The sequence below is a fragment of the Pezoporus flaviventris genome, unplaced genomic scaffold (assembly GCF_033815535.1).
Source record: "Pezoporus flaviventris isolate CSIRO_AGI_PZ_B2104156 unplaced genomic scaffold, CSIRO_AGI_Pfla_v1 ptg000031l, whole genome shotgun sequence".
Classification (NCBI taxonomy): domain Eukaryota; kingdom Metazoa; phylum Chordata; class Aves; order Psittaciformes; family Psittacidae; genus Pezoporus; species Pezoporus flaviventris.
Window position 1 is genome coordinate 19,977,275 of NW_026892579.1, and position 16,243 is coordinate 19,993,517.

The 16,243-nt window shown below is 38.0% G+C and overlaps 1 protein-coding gene across 7 annotated transcripts in view; it reads left to right on the top strand.

Moving 5' to 3' along the window:
• The window catches only part of UBE3D (ubiquitin protein ligase E3D), an 89,515-nt gene that overhangs the window by 11,016 nt on the left and 62,256 nt on the right, over nucleotides 1-16,243 (top strand). For all 7 annotated transcript variants that reach the window (XM_061460404.1, XM_061460410.1, XM_061460407.1 and 4 more), the window contains exons 5-8: nucleotides 1,874-1,943; nucleotides 4,383-4,452; nucleotides 5,261-5,369; nucleotides 10,125-10,294. In XM_061460404.1, coding sequence (XP_061316388.1) covers nucleotides 1,874-1,943; nucleotides 4,383-4,452; nucleotides 5,261-5,369; nucleotides 10,125-10,294 — 419 coding nt within the window. The remainder of the gene's footprint in view (nucleotides 1-1,873; nucleotides 1,944-4,382; nucleotides 4,453-5,260; nucleotides 5,370-10,124; nucleotides 10,295-16,243) is intronic.

The following is a 16,243-nucleotide window of genomic DNA, read 5'->3' on the forward strand; positions in this document are numbered from 1 at the left end:
CTTAAAAGTTACCTTTGTAAGATGAGAAGTATAGCTGGTATAGCTAGGGCCGTTGGATTTACTTCATGCTGATTGCTGATGGGGATGAAGTTTTTTTTTATTTTTGTTTGTTTGTTTGTTTTCTTTTAAGAATTTTGTGGTGTAATAAAGCCACAGAGCACCACTGTTTGTTCTGGACATCAGTCTGGCGCATCAGCCTCATACATTTTAAAATTTGAACACTAAGGAGCATGATAGTGGTGAAGAGAAACCATGCTTCCTGGAGAGCGCATGTGTATTTTGTGCAGTTCCTGGAAACTGTCATCATATTTTACAAAGGTTACTGAAAAAGATAAATTTGGAGTTTTTTCCTCTCAACTAGTTTAATTTATGCTAAATTTGGATACTATTCTTGTAGGCACGTGCTGCAATATGATTTCTCAAGTTGATAATGACTGGTTTGGATTTATAAACCAAGCCAATAAACAGTAGTTGTTTGACTACACATAGGTATTTTTATGCACTGTATACTGCATGAACAATAACGTTGATTATATGAAGACCACATTTAAAAATCCAATTTAGATGTCTTCTCATTGCATTCTCAGGATTTCTGGCTCCAGAAGGGTTTATTAACCCAGGAGCATCATTGTGATTATATTTACAGACTGTTTCCAGACCAGAGCTGTACTTACTGTGCTACACCCAGGTTAATAAACCAGCATAGATCCAGTTCTGGAGATTAGATTTTGGATTAAAGAAGGAGTTGTTCATACTTGTATCTTTATACTGATACTGAATTTAAATATTAACAGTGGATCTACTAGGGCAGATCACAGGTTCATTCAGAAATGAGGTCTTTTTCAGTAGGCAGCATTGGATACATAAGCATAAGGCAAGTATTGAATGATGTTTTGGCCAGTGTAGAGACTTCTTGAACCAGATGTTATCCACAGTCTTTGTTTTTAATAAGCCCTTGATGAACATTGCTTCCCCTGAATTTCTGAAGACTTTTTTGGAACTTGTGTGTACTTTTAATATGAAAAATACTTTCCTGTAGTGAGTACCAAACTGTATTATGTATTGTGTGAAAAATACTTTAATACAAGCCAGGTTATAATTTCATAATATGACCTATGAGAGTAAATGTTTCTTTCCTCTTAAGCTTTTCCTAAATTTTTGTTATTTTATGTATGTCACTGATACCCTCAGCTTTCTGTCTTTCATGCTTTCTCCCATTATGTGTGTTCTCTTGCCACAAATGAAAACTGTTTTCCACCTCTGATTATTATTCTTTGTCAATACCTTTTCTGGTTTTACTTGAATTGAGGGAGTGGGGTTGCTCAAGAACAGAATGCGCTACACCTTTCTGGAATATCATGCTATGATGTGTTCTTCAGCTGTTTCTTAGTAATTCAGAATGCTCTGTAGACATTTTCTGCTCTTGGCTGAACAGTGAACTGGTATTCCTGTAAAACTGTTCACAGTGGCTAGAACGTTTTACTAATAGATGCCAGTCACATTGCAGCATTGTATTTTATGCATGTATTTTAGAATACTTCTTTTCATGTGCATTATTTTGCCTGTATGATCAAATTTCCATTGTCATTTTATCATCCAGTCACTCAGTATTATGAGATTACCCTTTTAGCTATTACAGGTTGTGCTTTGTGGTCGGCATATATTGCCGGATTTTAAAACTAGTGTGAAACCTGCAAGCAAGTCAAAGTGTAGAAAGCTAAAGTAGTCAGTGCGAATCTGTGTGCACGTAAACATAAAGAGAACAGAAACAAGTACAAAGTTCACTGTCTGCTCTGGAGGGTATGGTAAAATTATGCATTCTTTTTTTCAGAATAACTGAGTGACATTTAAATGACATTTCTTTGTCCTACAGAAATCAAAGGAAAATACCAGAGTAGTTTGCAAGCGCTGCAAGACAATGCTGGGAGAAACAGTATCATCAGGTATGGGATGTACAAAACCAAACTAGATGTGACTGTATCAGCCATTGAGCACTGGAGGTTAAAAACTCTGGAAAATAGTTTTATCAGTAAGGTGTAGCGCTGATTCATGTGTTTATCTTATTCCCTTCTGGAACAGATGAGGTTGTTGCTTCCACCATTAGACCTTGAAAGTGAGTTACAGTGGGGTTTTTCCTCATCCTTTTTCCTGTGGTGCATTGGGCTAATTCCAGAGTTTTAGAAGACTCAATGCATGATTCGAGTTTACTAAGAATTCCAGTGAAAAAGGAGACCTGTCAGTCCTACAGAATAATGGAAAGGTTAATTCACAATTTGATAACACAGAACTAGAAGCTAAGGATATGATTGCTGACAACCAGCCTGGTCTTACGGGAAGGAAGCCTTTGTCAAAGAAATAGGTTCTCTCATCATCATTTGGTGATGAGATGATGAGATTATTGGTTTAAAAGCTGCCATTATATTGAATCAGCAGGGTTTACCTGAGGTAGTGTAAAGATGAGTCTCTGGTGGTTTTTAAAAGGCAGTTATTAACAGGAGAGAAGCAATGTTAAGATTGTTACTAGCAGGGTTCATTCTTTTATTCTCTACTCCACTGCATCAGTCAGCATGAGCCTGGCTCAATTCAAAGATCTGGAGAATATAAAAACTTCTCAGAAAATGCAAGCTTGTTTAAGAAATAAGTCATGAGGAGATGCAAGACAGAAGGGTGTCTGTTACTGAAGGTTCCAATTGTCCTGAACAGAGATTTGAACAGTACAGGCTTTAATAAAACCAAATTGAAGGTAAGATGTATGAAAGCCAGCCAAGCAGGTTGTGACTTTGGGAAGGCAGTATTTGGAAAGAGCTTCACAGATCTTTGTGATTAGTAGAATAGATGCCTTAATCTAGCCTTCAGGTAACTGTAGCAGCCAGTAATTGATATGATCAGTGGGTACGGGAAAAGGAAAATACTGTGTAGGTGTGCAAGGATTTGGTCCTCCGAGCATGGCTGAAGTTAGATAAATATCCATGTTTCTTAAGTACTATAGAAAATCTACTAGAGTTCAAAGAACAGACAGAAAGACTAGACAGAAATATATGGTATAAATCTAGGCAGAACCCTCTTTGTGTCACGAGAATATGGAGCAGACTTGACTGTCATGCTTTGCTGCTTCCTCATGAGCAGATACCAGTGCCAGATAAAACTGGATTAGAGTGGTGTAGCTGTGGAGGCCAGATTTGCCTTTGAAATGCCCCTGTCAGCCTTTGAAATTCCCCAAATCTATCCCCCTATACTTGTGTGATTTTTATTCTTGGGAAATCCTACCCTTTGTCTCTCACCAGGCAAACATCTTCCTCATTCCCAATGCCCTTGCAGCAGTAGCACAAATGCCTTACCAGGTTAACACCTGGGTAGCTAGGGTGAGTAAATTGGCTTCTTTTCCTCCTGTCTCTGAGAAGTAGGGACAGCATGGAGCAGACTAAAATTACACTCAGAGGTAGCATATAATTTCCCAACAAAGGATAATTAAAAAAGTGTAGTATTTATCTGGAGAAAGGGTGGGATTGTTAAGACTTTGGATTATTTAAAACAGATCAAGTGTCTTCCTGAAATGCTTGCTTTCATCCAGTTTTAATGGTGTGTGTGGATGGAGATCAGATAACACAGTCCCTTCAACCCTTAAAATTTATGGAACTGGTGAATCTTTACTGTTGTTCACATGCTAAAGCTTAGTGGAATGAAGTTTATTACTGTGTATGTTTAACCTGTTCTGATGGTCCTCTGGTTGGACTGTTTGTAGCATAGACCCAGAGCTGCAATATGATCATCTTTGACCTGACTTTACTGATGGGGATTAAATTCTGTACTCAAACACTTCCATTTAGTGTTAAAGGCACAGTGGAGCTTTTTGGGAACAATTACATTGAAACCCAGAATGTGTGCAGTATTAGTGTAGAGTTAGTGCGGTTTTTGGAAAGAAGTTCTATTCCGCTCTTTGAGCAAAGAAGAAAATTATTCCCCTGTGTGTGCTGTTATTAAAACTGTCTCTTGTGATTCACTGCAGCAGAGGGTACTAAAATACTTACGCAAGCTGTGCTGATCTCGGTACTTTAAGAAAGTTCTTTCGATTCATCTTTCAGGTTTGGCTTGAGCTCTTGCTTTGTTTCAAGATGATTGTTCTCATCATTAAACAAGGATCGATATGAATGATAAATTGCTGATCATGTAATTAGCTCAGAGCAGTTTTCTTCTGGCAATGTATGTTTTCTCTTATTGTTTGCTTCTCCTCCCCCAAACCAAAGCAGAATTTGACTACCTGCTGCACCTCTTAATTGAGTGCTGAACAGAAGCTTAATTACTATAGTGATAAAGTGACTTGCAGTCTACTCTCAACAAGTCGGTTATTCTACTGTACTTGAAAAATGTCTTTGTCGTTTTAGATACCATTAAATATTATGTCACTGAGGTGATTATTCAGCCATCTGATGGAAATTTCAGCCCAAAACCCAGGTAATAAACATTGAAAAAAACCCAAGTAATTTGCTCAAGTTAGTGTTTTAGAAGGGATGCTTGAAATGCAGTAACATTTTAATTTCTTGAATAATTATATATAATAAAAAAGTGCTGTCACATTTTATGTAATTATCACAGAATTAAGCACTGTAAAGGTAATGTAGTATGAAGTCACTCATGTAAAATTTTGTTTGCTTATGTTTGTGTGTGATGCAGGAAAGAGATTGTGTATAATTTGTTGCAGTGTCTCACTACCTAGGTGATAAGCCAAAATCCAATACTTATTTTTTTTTAACTTAATAGTTTGCATGACTAAATATGGAAATGCAAGGTTAAATTATGTAAAATTAAGTAAAGTTTGAATTGTTTACTTGGAAGTAAGATTTTTGAATTTTCAAGTAATTCAGATCGAAGTTAAGACTAAGATGAAATAGAACATCATCTAGCTGTCTTGTATCATGTACTATATGTTCTTTTGTGAATTGTATTTGAAATATGTGCATCATTCTGAACTTTATGTTCATATGTGTAAAAGAAAACAGGGAAAAGCTTTTATTCAGCATTTGACATTTGATGTTGGTCAAAATAAAGGATGTGGAGCTATCTATTAAAAAAATTTATCTGCGGGAAATGTTTTGCGGGAGAGAAAGACAAAGAAGCCCCATCTCTCATTAAAAACTGATTGTAGGATGTAGTGGAATCAATAGTATGGAGATACTCATCTACTTGCACTGTATTTATATGAATGACTTTGCCCATGTAGTTGTTAATGGAAACATATAATAAGGGGCTCATTTTTAAACAGGTCTCAGTTCATACAGGGTATGGTTGCTCAGTGTCTTGTGGAATTGTCCTCTGCAAAAAGCACATTTAGATTCACCTTGAAAGGGGATAATGGAAAAATCTACATTCTGGTAAGATTTTTTTTTTTTTTTTTAAACTTTATCCTGCTGAAAAAAAGTTTAACCTATGAATCGTAGCTCCTAAAATGTATTATTTATGCTGTTCATGATTGTATGCTTAATGAAAATTAACAATTTCAAATTCTTGAAGTAGTTCTGAAAAGATATGTTCAAGTAAGAAATTTTCCCCTGGACTTTAATCAAGGTAGATATACATAGAGAAATTTTCTGTATTAATACAGTAATGAAGGTACTACAGATGTACTGCAAGTAGCACAGAAATAACGCTGTGTTTTGTATTCAGAAAATAAAGCTTATTTTTTTACTTCATAATATATATATTCTTGCTCCAGTGCTTCTTATTTTAATCACTAGAAGTTCATCAAATTGTGTCGCATCTTTCACAAATATTGTCTTAAGTCAGCAGAGACTAGTAATGTAGTCATTACATTGCACTGCAAAGTGAAGTGCAAACAAAAATAAAATTGCCTATTATATTTAATGTTCTAATGCTGTTAAACTTGGTTAAGCTTGATACTTAAATAGTGACAGCTGAATTCCTCAAACTTTAAAATGGAAAGGAATTTGGGTCTGGAATTATCTCAATACTATATACTTGGTATAACAAGGGATGTTTTCTTTTGGTCGTGAACTAAATATAGGCAGTAATTTTGGAGTTTGTATGAGTAATTCAAAGACACATAAAAAATACATGATTATAGATTCCTGCCCTGTGCAGTACAGGTGCACTTTTTTGAGGTAGGAAATCTAATTAAATAAACCATTTTACATATACATTGTCCAAGTTCTATGATTTCTGAACATCCAGATTCTGAGGTGTCTGTCTATTGTTTTTAAATAAATTTTACTGCATTTACACAGCCACTGAGAAATGCTTCCTCTGTGATGATAAAGTCTCATAACAAGGCCCCAAATTGTCACTGTGTATAATCTAATTGAGAAGTCATTAAAAATTGTTGTGGTTTTCCCCTTGTATAGCTAGGTTACATAATATTCTGATGCTTAAATCTACTGGCTTGTGTAGGACAAGCTGGCTATTTTCTATCAGAAAAATCACCTTATTTAGCAGATTGCAATTAATCTTAGCTAAGTTGCTTTTTTGCCAGTGTATTGATTAGAGGAGCAGGCTGAATTAGCAATAGGGGCTGGCTTCTGATTGGCATCCCTTCCTTTTTATTAGTGAGTTATTAATACTTTTTGTGTTTGTTTAACATCAGAAAGACCTTACTCATGTTCAGGGTAAGGTTCTAGGTACTGTACACACACCCACAGGTGTTCTGGTGTCATTGGTTAAGTCTTAGGACTCAGAGGCCTTGTGAAGACAAGTGTAATGTTAAGCACTGCTAATATTAATGATTGCAAACAGCTAAACAGTAAAAAATGTGGGTGCTTGAGGCTGTGAGTGCACAGCCAAGTTAGACAAGTGGTCTAATCACTGGTGCATCATGGACCAGCTGTCCCACTTGTTTGTTTTGACAACGAGCCAAAGATACTTATTCACAGTGTTTGTGCCTACATATCTGAATGCACACAGCTTAGTCTTTGTATGTGATAATTAAGATTGAGTCTTTTTAATATTTTTTTTAAACCACAGATATTATATATACTCATTTTCCTTCTTTGCTCTGCATGTGTCACTTAACATTACCAGTAATAATATTTGCATATACCATGAGTTTCTGTTAAGTTGGTCATAACCAACTTCCTGAAAGTTGTATAGGACTTATTTGTTGTTTTTTTTTCTTTAAAAGATGACAGTAAATAAAAGTCTTTGTTTCAGGAAAAGAAAAAAAAAGTGACATATACAGATTTCCTTATTTATCCTAAATATATATCTGTCCTCTTCACGTTCGCTAAAAGATGAATCACTTGCCTCCTTTCTTTGCTCCACTGTTGAAGGGCTGCCTATCTTGGAGTTGCATGACTTGCAATCTCAGAATAAGATGTGGACCTCAAACGGATAGTGAGAAAATGGTACATTACTGGTCATTATAGCAGCATCTTAATAGATGTAAGGTTTTTTCTGTACTATAAGGATAGGTTTGAAAGAGGTAAATAAATAATTTTGTGGATAGATAAACCCACAGAAGATACACCTGTGAAAATCAAAATGTGTATGGTAGAGTTAGGAATGTTTGAATACTGACTGCAGTCTTCCAGTACTGACTGAAAGATGTTTTTATTGTAGTGGGATTAATCTGTAAAGTACTTTGAAAGTAAGGTGCAGTTTGTATTTCAGGAGTGAGTGGAGAGGGAGTGGGAAGATATCCTGTTACATAGATAAATATATGATAAATCAGAGGGACCTGATCTGTAAATCAGGTACTGGTTCTTGTACCATGTCTGGGAGGCATGAGCAGAACAAGTTTGCCTTGGTCAAGGTTTGAGAGGTAGATGTTGCAGTGATCAGGATGTGAGATAATGAGTACCTTGTTGAGACTATCCAGCTCTCCTAGAAAGCTTTATTCTTTGTGAAGTATAATGAAACCATCTTTATCTGAACAGTCTGAATGTGAGGACAAAGGAGCTGTCATGAAAGATGTTTACATTACTGAGCTTTTCTCCTAAGAACATCTTTGAAGCCTACTGATAAGGTGATTTTAAAAAAAAATACATCTAACAAACAAACAAAAAAAAATAATGAAAAAACAGCCGAACACTTTCTCTTGATGTTGTCATTTCAAAAAAGGTCATTAATCTGCACTGTGAATGAATTCTAAACTTTATATATTTATCTTTCTGTAAAGGTTCTTTTCATACTGGAGATAATATCAAAGGAATTTGGTTCTTCAGGCTTTGCTGTACAAAATGGTAGAGAGGAAGGAAAGATTGTACATTGTAGGTAACAGTTGAAAGCACAGTTCAAAAATTGAAACTGTGTTAGCCAGGAATAACATTTATAAAGTGCTTTGAGTCAACACACAGTCTTAGTGAGTGATTGTTCAGACAAAAGCAAGATCAAAAATAATTCATGCATGAGGAAAAGGAAATTACTGCCTGAAGAATCAAATGTAGTTCAGATGTTGATTTTCTAATGGCCAAATGTCCTTCTGCCCGCAGAGATGCATTTACTTTCTCTGTATTGTTTGCTAAATTATTAATGCAGATCTCTTGCATTGCTGTTGAGACAAAGACATACTCTGAACGAGTGGTAGAATGTTACTGTCAGATGCCATGTATCAGATGCCACTTGTGGTAGAAGGAAGTACTTTTCTAATAGGCCATGTTGCAAAATAAATGGTTTGGTTGCGTCTGTAAAGCAAGTTGCAGAAGGATTCTGAATGCAGCAGACAGCCATTGCTACTTTGTTCCCTAAAATAGTTTGAAGGATATTTCTCTTCTGAAAAGCATCCCAGGAGGCTCCTTTACAGGGAAGTTTTGATAATTTCAAAAGGAAGGAACTCTAGTTAAAGGTAAGCATATTAGCAGTTCCCTCTGTGTATAGGACACTTCTCTTTTTTCCCCATTTTCTCTGACACATCTTCAACACTTGGCTTAAAGTACCATCTGTAATGGTCCTAGCTAATGAGGTATTTTGCAGTTTAGGCTATGAATGTGTACAGTGAGTTACTGGAGCAAAACTGATGAACAGCCACTTGCTAAGCCAAGTGCAGTTGCTTGTCATCATTTATGTGCGTGTGCTCAAGTGATTCTCCTCCTCCCATCCCTCCCAAGACATCTTTATCAATATATCTCATTCCTCCTTTATGAACCTTCCACTGTAAAGTTCTGAGCCTTGGGCTCTGATAAATTGTGACTGTCACATTCAATTACAACATATACTATGTGTCCTACAGGGGATATAATATGTCTGCTACCTAACATCATGTAAGTTGTTTTACTTGAAGCTGATTAGGTCATGAGAAGCAACAGATTATTCTCTAGTGAGCAGCACTGCATAAATCCTGTTTTCTATGATAAATATTTCATATCTAAACATCTCACACAGGCTCAGGACTTGTATAAATTTATTTCCACTGGTAAGTCAGATCACTACTTCAGGTTGAGAATAAAGGAAAAGCCTGACTTTTTTTTTATACAGTGCTTATCATGAAAGTCCTGAATCACAAGTTGAAACACTTGCACAGAGATTAAATGCACCACATTATGCACGATCGCGAAAGATTAAAAAAGTTCCATAATGTGGTGCAAAATGGTCAGATTTCTCAAAACACTCCTCTGTGAATACCCAGTGAATTGCAGTGAGCAAGTAGTGCTGAAGAATGCCAGTCCCATAGTCAAATATAAAAATTAGACTTTTTCCTTGAATGTTTTAGCTCCATCCAGTCATTACTGTCGTGTTTTTTCTAAAAATCCTTAATTTTTGGTAGTTCCAGTGGGCTGTCTTTCGGTTCCCTGTGTTTAGCCCTCAGTTGTTGAACACCATATGCTCAACTAATTCATAAAAAAACACTATGAAATTAGAGAAATAATCTGTTTGATACTGAAACAGATGACTCAGGACTGTTTCTTCTGTTACCACCAAAGGGAATGTGCTACAGTCACAGAAAGAGGCAGCTTCACAGAAATAATGATCTTAAGAGTGACTGTGATTAATCAGGCTTCAGTTTATTGTATTAACCCACTTTTCTCTTTGAGAGGCTGTGCAGACTGTGCTGAATAATAAAATGTCAATTTATGTCTATTAACACTTAGTTAGAAACATAGTAAGAATGCGGCTTTTGTATCAGCTGATTTAGCATCAGAGTAAAGGAACAGTATAATAAATAATTTCTTCATTTATAGATATGGCTTTTAAATTCTGACACTTTGCTGGTGGAGTCTTCAGGAAGTTCCTCCTCCCATGATGTTTTTATACCTTTTGGAGATATTTTCATGCCTAGCTCTGGACCAGCAGGAACCTGGAATGCTGTCAAAGTCCTTTACCAGCCATGCATTAAAAGCAGGAATAAGGAGTAAGTACAGCCTTTTCTGACCTCAGGTTCTGATCTTTGCATTTGAGATGTATCTCTTTGAAATAGCATATTTTTTAATTTTTTTTTATTTTTTAAACACAATGCTGGTTGAATATTATTTGGTTTCTATTACAGCCAAAGAGAATCTAGTTGTTAAATATTTGCATCATAATAATAAAACACAAACCAAAGAGTTATGTTGTTTGTAGTGGCACACTTGGGTTATATGTGTATGTATATGACACAAATAGAAGTTGTTTCTGTTACATGTGAGAGTAATGTCCTTTTCCATTTATGGTTTGTTTTTTTTTTTTTCCTGCTGTCTTAACTTATAAAACCATAGAATAGTTTGGGTTGGAAAGGAGCATAAGATCTTCTGGTTCCAACCCCCCTGCCATGGGCAGGCAAACCTCCCACTAGACCAGGCTGCTTAAGTCCTCGTCCAGCCTGGCCTAGAACACTAACAGGGATGGAGCATTTGTCACTTCTTTGGGCAACCCATTCCAGTGCCTCACCACCCTCACAGGAAAGAACTTCTTCCTTGTATCTAACCTAAATCTCCCCTGTTTAAATTTGAATTCATTACCCTTGTTCTGTCACTACAGTCCCTGATGAAGAGTCCCTCTCCAGCATTCTTATAGGCCCCCTTCAGATACTGGAAGGCTGCTCTGAAGTCTCCACACAGCCTTCTCTTCTCCAGGCTGAACAGCCCCAAATTTCTCACCCTGTCTTCATATGGGAGGTGCTCTACAGCCCCCTGATCATCCTCGTGGCCGTCCTCTGGACTTGCTCCAACAGTTCCATCTCCTTCTTTGAACACTTTTAAAGCCTAATAATATTTCCAGCTCTGTTGGGAGAAGCTGGAAGGATAGTGGTGTAAATCCCATGGAGGGTCAGTGAGTTCCATACAGTCTCAGAGCATGCCACTCTGCAGCTGTAGCTCCAGGTGATGTAATTCAAGGAGGAGGCAAAATTGGGGAGAGATAAGGAGTATGGGCTGACTTGTGCATGATGCATGAGTTTAGCCAGATCTCCCTCTTCACCTTCAATTTCTTTGTTTTTTTTTGTGAAAATCTGATCTCAGCTGTGAAGTTGTTTATGGGAAAACTCTCTGCACTCCCACAGTAAAGAATTTGGACCTCTTTAGTACAGCTGAAAACAAGAGGGTAGAAGTGGGTAGTTACTAGTTTAGCAAATTGTACCTGTCTGTTCCATCTTCGTTCTTGACCTTTTTTGCCTTAAAATTGTGCTTTGTTTTGTAAGAGAAATTGCTGTTTACAGGACTGGAATTTGTGTGCTTAAGCCAAGGTATTTTCAGTACTACAGGGGTTGTCTCATGGGTCACAATAAATTAGCGGAAAGATCATGTCTGTATACATGGACAGTGGTGGTATTATTTCAGAAAGAAATGAGACCCTAAGAGAAGGGGAAAGAGGTGAGGAAGGTGGCTGAGTACAATGCCATATAAGTGATTTTATTGGATGTGTTCTGATTTTCTTGGGTGTGTCTAAGTCTGCTGGAGGCCTCATAAAGGAAACACTTGATTTCAGCAAAGTCTGCGTTATGAAAAACACACACTGCCTAACATGTTAAAGCCTTTATTTGTTGGAGAGCAAAGATGAGAGAAAATTGATTAAGCAGTGGCTCCAGTGTTTGCAGGTGACGGAATATGATTTTCGCATAATTTTCTCTTTTGTTTCTGCAGTGCAAAGAGAAAGTATTGGTTTTGCATAGGTCATACTCAAATAGTGGCTTGGTTTTGTTGGTTTTCCTTTAAACTCTTGGAAACTGGATGACAGATTTAAATAGGTACAACTGTATTTAAAATTTAGGAGACATTCCCTCCAGACTTAGAACACAACTAATTTATAGCCCAAGACCTCGTAAAAGTACAACAAAAATGTTGTTTCACACAGACAAGCAGACATGTGCTTATGAATTTAAATATTTTTCTGAAGAAATACACACCTTACAAGAGTGTATAATTCATCATAGTCTTTATCCTGAATGTGGCCAAGTGCATCCTTTTTATTTTTCAAACAGATCCAATATTGAATAGCTGAAATGAACTCTGACATACGGAGAGAATTCAAAATTGCAATATTTAGAGAAAAGGTCATACTACATTATTAATGTTATTAATGTAAGAGAAAAAAATACCTTTATTAATGTAGTAGTCTCAGAAGGTGGCATTGGAAAACATCTGTGATCTAAATTGTTATTTGATCCAAACTACATCTTAAAAGTATTATAATTTAAACTGTGTACTCTTAGAATGGGAGATACCGCAAGAACCACTACCTGCTCTAAAATACAAGATACTTCCCTTACCACTCTTAGGTTTTACAGAAGCATAACTTACAGTTTTGCTTTTCAAGTTTTGATTCTTTATCACTGAGAAAATTTAATTACCTTAACATACGTTCAGATAAAATGACTTTTTATTGAGATAAAATTCATACCTACTTGGTCACTTACCTAGCACTCACAAATGCTTTTCTTGAATGGAGTTCTCAGCAGCGTAATTTTACCATGAGGTTACATTCATTTCTTTCCATTTCCCCAGACAGACTTGTTACAAATCACTTATTTCTGAAGATTACATTGTATTTATCTTTGGGACTTTACAGTGAGCAGAAGGTGCAACTGAGGTTTTAATTCTCCTCTGATGGTAATGGACATCTTCCCTACCCAGTCCCTGGACAAATGCAATAACAGAAGAGAAAGAACAAAGAGTTCTTTTTAAGGTTCAGAAACCAAAGTAACTATTGATTTAGTATTGTTTTCCCATTTCTATATTTTTAGTAAAGAACAGTAGAAAGGACATTAGCACTTCAGTCTGTTTCCACTAACTCATTTATCAGTTGGCTTGAAGTACTGCCTGGATGTGTGCAAAGAAACTGAAGTCTTTCTGTATTGAACAGGAAGGTAAACACAGCAGAAACAAAAATATGAAAACCAGTACAACTTATTTAATGCAGTGTATTTGCATTTAGATCTCAAATATTATTTCTGATAAAATTCTGAGCAAAATGTCTGATTTCTTGAACAGTTCAAGTTCCAAATGTTTTAGATGTCCACATTCCGATAATAATTGTAATACTTACCTTGCTTGTTTCTGCACACACACCTGCCTTTGAAATAACAGAAAGGTTCCAGAGCACATGGTTTGCTCCACAGGAGTGGGGAGAGAGCAAGGATACCCCCTGTGTAGGAAGTAGTCAGCAGGAGGTCTGCTTTTGATCTATACCCCAACATTTGCAAAGGATAGGCATGCACTCCAGTATCCTGTTGCAGGTCAGAGAGCCTATTCAGCTGTTGCAAATCACTGGCTACACTTGGGTCCTGTCTGATTCGTGCAGTGACAGAATCTGATCAGTGCAATGGGAGGGGAAGCACCTTTCCTAACTCTGGACGCTATGGAGTCTGTGGTGGGAAGCTTGGCCATAGGTTAAGACAGATTAAGGTAAACTAGAAATAAAGGCATTTATTTGTAATATGTAAAAATAATAGCATAATCACACGTTTGTAAAACGTGGATGAAGAAATGAAAGACAATCTCTACTTAGTCTTCTTCCACAAGCATAAATCTTTCTCTGAGATAAGTTCCATGGTAGCATTTTTGGTCTTGGGCTTTGTGAAATTCTCTGCTGGCAAACTGCCTCTGCTAGAGAGAGCCTAACTGGCATTGCACAGTAATTCACGTTCAGGCACCCCCTTTTTGAAGGAGCCCTTTGATTCAAATTCCTTGAGATGCACTTGAATGTTTCTCTTGAGGGGAGCATAGTATCTTTTATATGTGACCTTTCTTTTCAGGACTTGTACCATGTCAGCAGAAATTCACGGTCTTACTCCAAACCTCTCTTTATTCTTTACTCAGAGCAATTTTGCAATTATTCATAATTAGCATAATGCTTATTTCTCTTCCTCAGATGCAGAAATGTTTTTTTCCCTTAAACTAGGAATTATGTCCTATGAGCAATACTGTGCTTCAGTGAGCAACAGAACTCTCTTTCCTCCAGTAAATCACTGGCATATTTATCACTGTCCTTATATTCAGTATTATTCTGAACATTAACAATGCAAAGGAAACAAATGTTTAAGTAGGGTAAATGTTCATGGTTCATTGCTGGCTGTAATTACCGAGTTTGAGATCATCAGGACAGTGAGAAGAGCATGCAGCAAGCTCACTGCCCTGGATTTCAAGAGAGCAGACTTTGGCCTCTTCAGGAACCTGCTTAGTAAGGTTCCATGGGATATAGCCCTAGAGGGCAGGGGGGCCCAAGACTCTTCCTTGATATTCAAGGATCACCTGCTACAAGCTCAGGAGTGTTGCATCCCAACTAGAAGGAAGTGCAGCAGGAGGGCCAGGAGACCTCCTTGGATGGATAAGGAGCACCTGAGAAAAATTCAAAGTTAAAAAGAGGCTTATAAAAAGTGGAAGCAAGGACAGGCAGCCTGGGAAGAATACAGGGGTGTTGTCTGGGAAGCTGGGGACCAGGTTAGGAAGGCTAAGGCCCAGTTAGCATTAAACTTGGCTGGGGATGTGAAAGATAACAGGAAGGGATTCTGTAGGTGACTTGGCTTGGCTTTGCAAGCGAAGATTTGGGAAGGGCTTTAAATATGCTTACTACAGGCACAATGACCAAGGGCAAGTGGGATATCCAAATCTGGTTGGAAAAAAAGGCTGCTTAGGCAATCCGGAAGTGTCTGACCATGACTGTCAACTCCTGAGCTAACTAGAGCTACCCATGCTCTGGTCCACCCACATGCAGCGTTGGATCTGCAGCTTCCCATGCACCTTGTCACCTACCATTTAGACCCTTGCCCATCCATATAGACAAGTGAGAGTAAGCCCTTCCAGCCTGTGCAGTGGATTTTTTAGGTGAACCTCAGCTTGCGCAGAACTGGCCCCACCCTTTAAACCTGAGGTTTAACTGGCACAAACTAGTTAGCTAGGACGGTAACAGCAAGGTCCACGGGTCATAGGTTTTGTAAGTGTCCTTCTCTTTGATGGAAGACCATACAAGGCTAGACGAGCTCCATCAGTCCGGGTTTGAAGATAGGAGTTTTTCTTCTCCTATGAGGAAGGCCTGTCTTCGCTAACGAAGATTCGGAAAGAGCTTTACCCATGCATTCTGAACAAGACTGCCATCTCCTGGGTCAAACACAAGTGACCAGTGACACAATAGCACAAGCGTCTAGGCGGGTTCTTAGAGGCGTTCAGTCATAAGCCTGCAGATGGTAGCCTCACACCAGTGGCTCCTCAGCCAAGCGCACGCACCAGGGGTCTGAGCCTGCGGTTTCTCTCATAGTGAGCAGGATTACTATTGCAACAGCACATCATCAGTAGAGTAAAACTAACCTGTCTCACGATTCTGTAGGTACATTGCAAATAAAAGACAGACTAGGGACGACGTGGGTCCTATCCGGAAGCTATCAGGAGAACTGGCTACCCTGTATTTGGAGAAGGCTGAGGTTCTTAATGACTTCTTTGCCTCAGTTTTCACTGGCAAATGCTCTGACCAAACCACCCAAGTCTTGGAAGGCAGATGCAGGGACTGTGAGAATGAAGACCTTGGGCCCACTGTAGGAGAGGATCTGGTTTGAGACCATCTTAAAAACCTGAACTTGCACACAAGTCCATGGGATCTGATGAATCCATCTGCAGGTCCTGAAGGAGCTGGCAAAATGAAGTTGCTAAGCCACTGATCATGATATTTGAAAAATCATGGCAGTTCAGGTGAAGTTCCTGATGACTGGAAAAAGGGAAATACAGCCCCCGTTTTCAAGAAGGGGAAAATGGATGACCCAGGGAATTACAGAGCAGTCAGTCTCACCTCTGTGCCTGGCAAAATCTTGGAGCAGGTTCTCCTGGAAGGCATGCTAAGGCACATGAAAAACAACAAGGTGCTTGGTGACAGCCAGCATGGCTTCACTAAGGGGGAA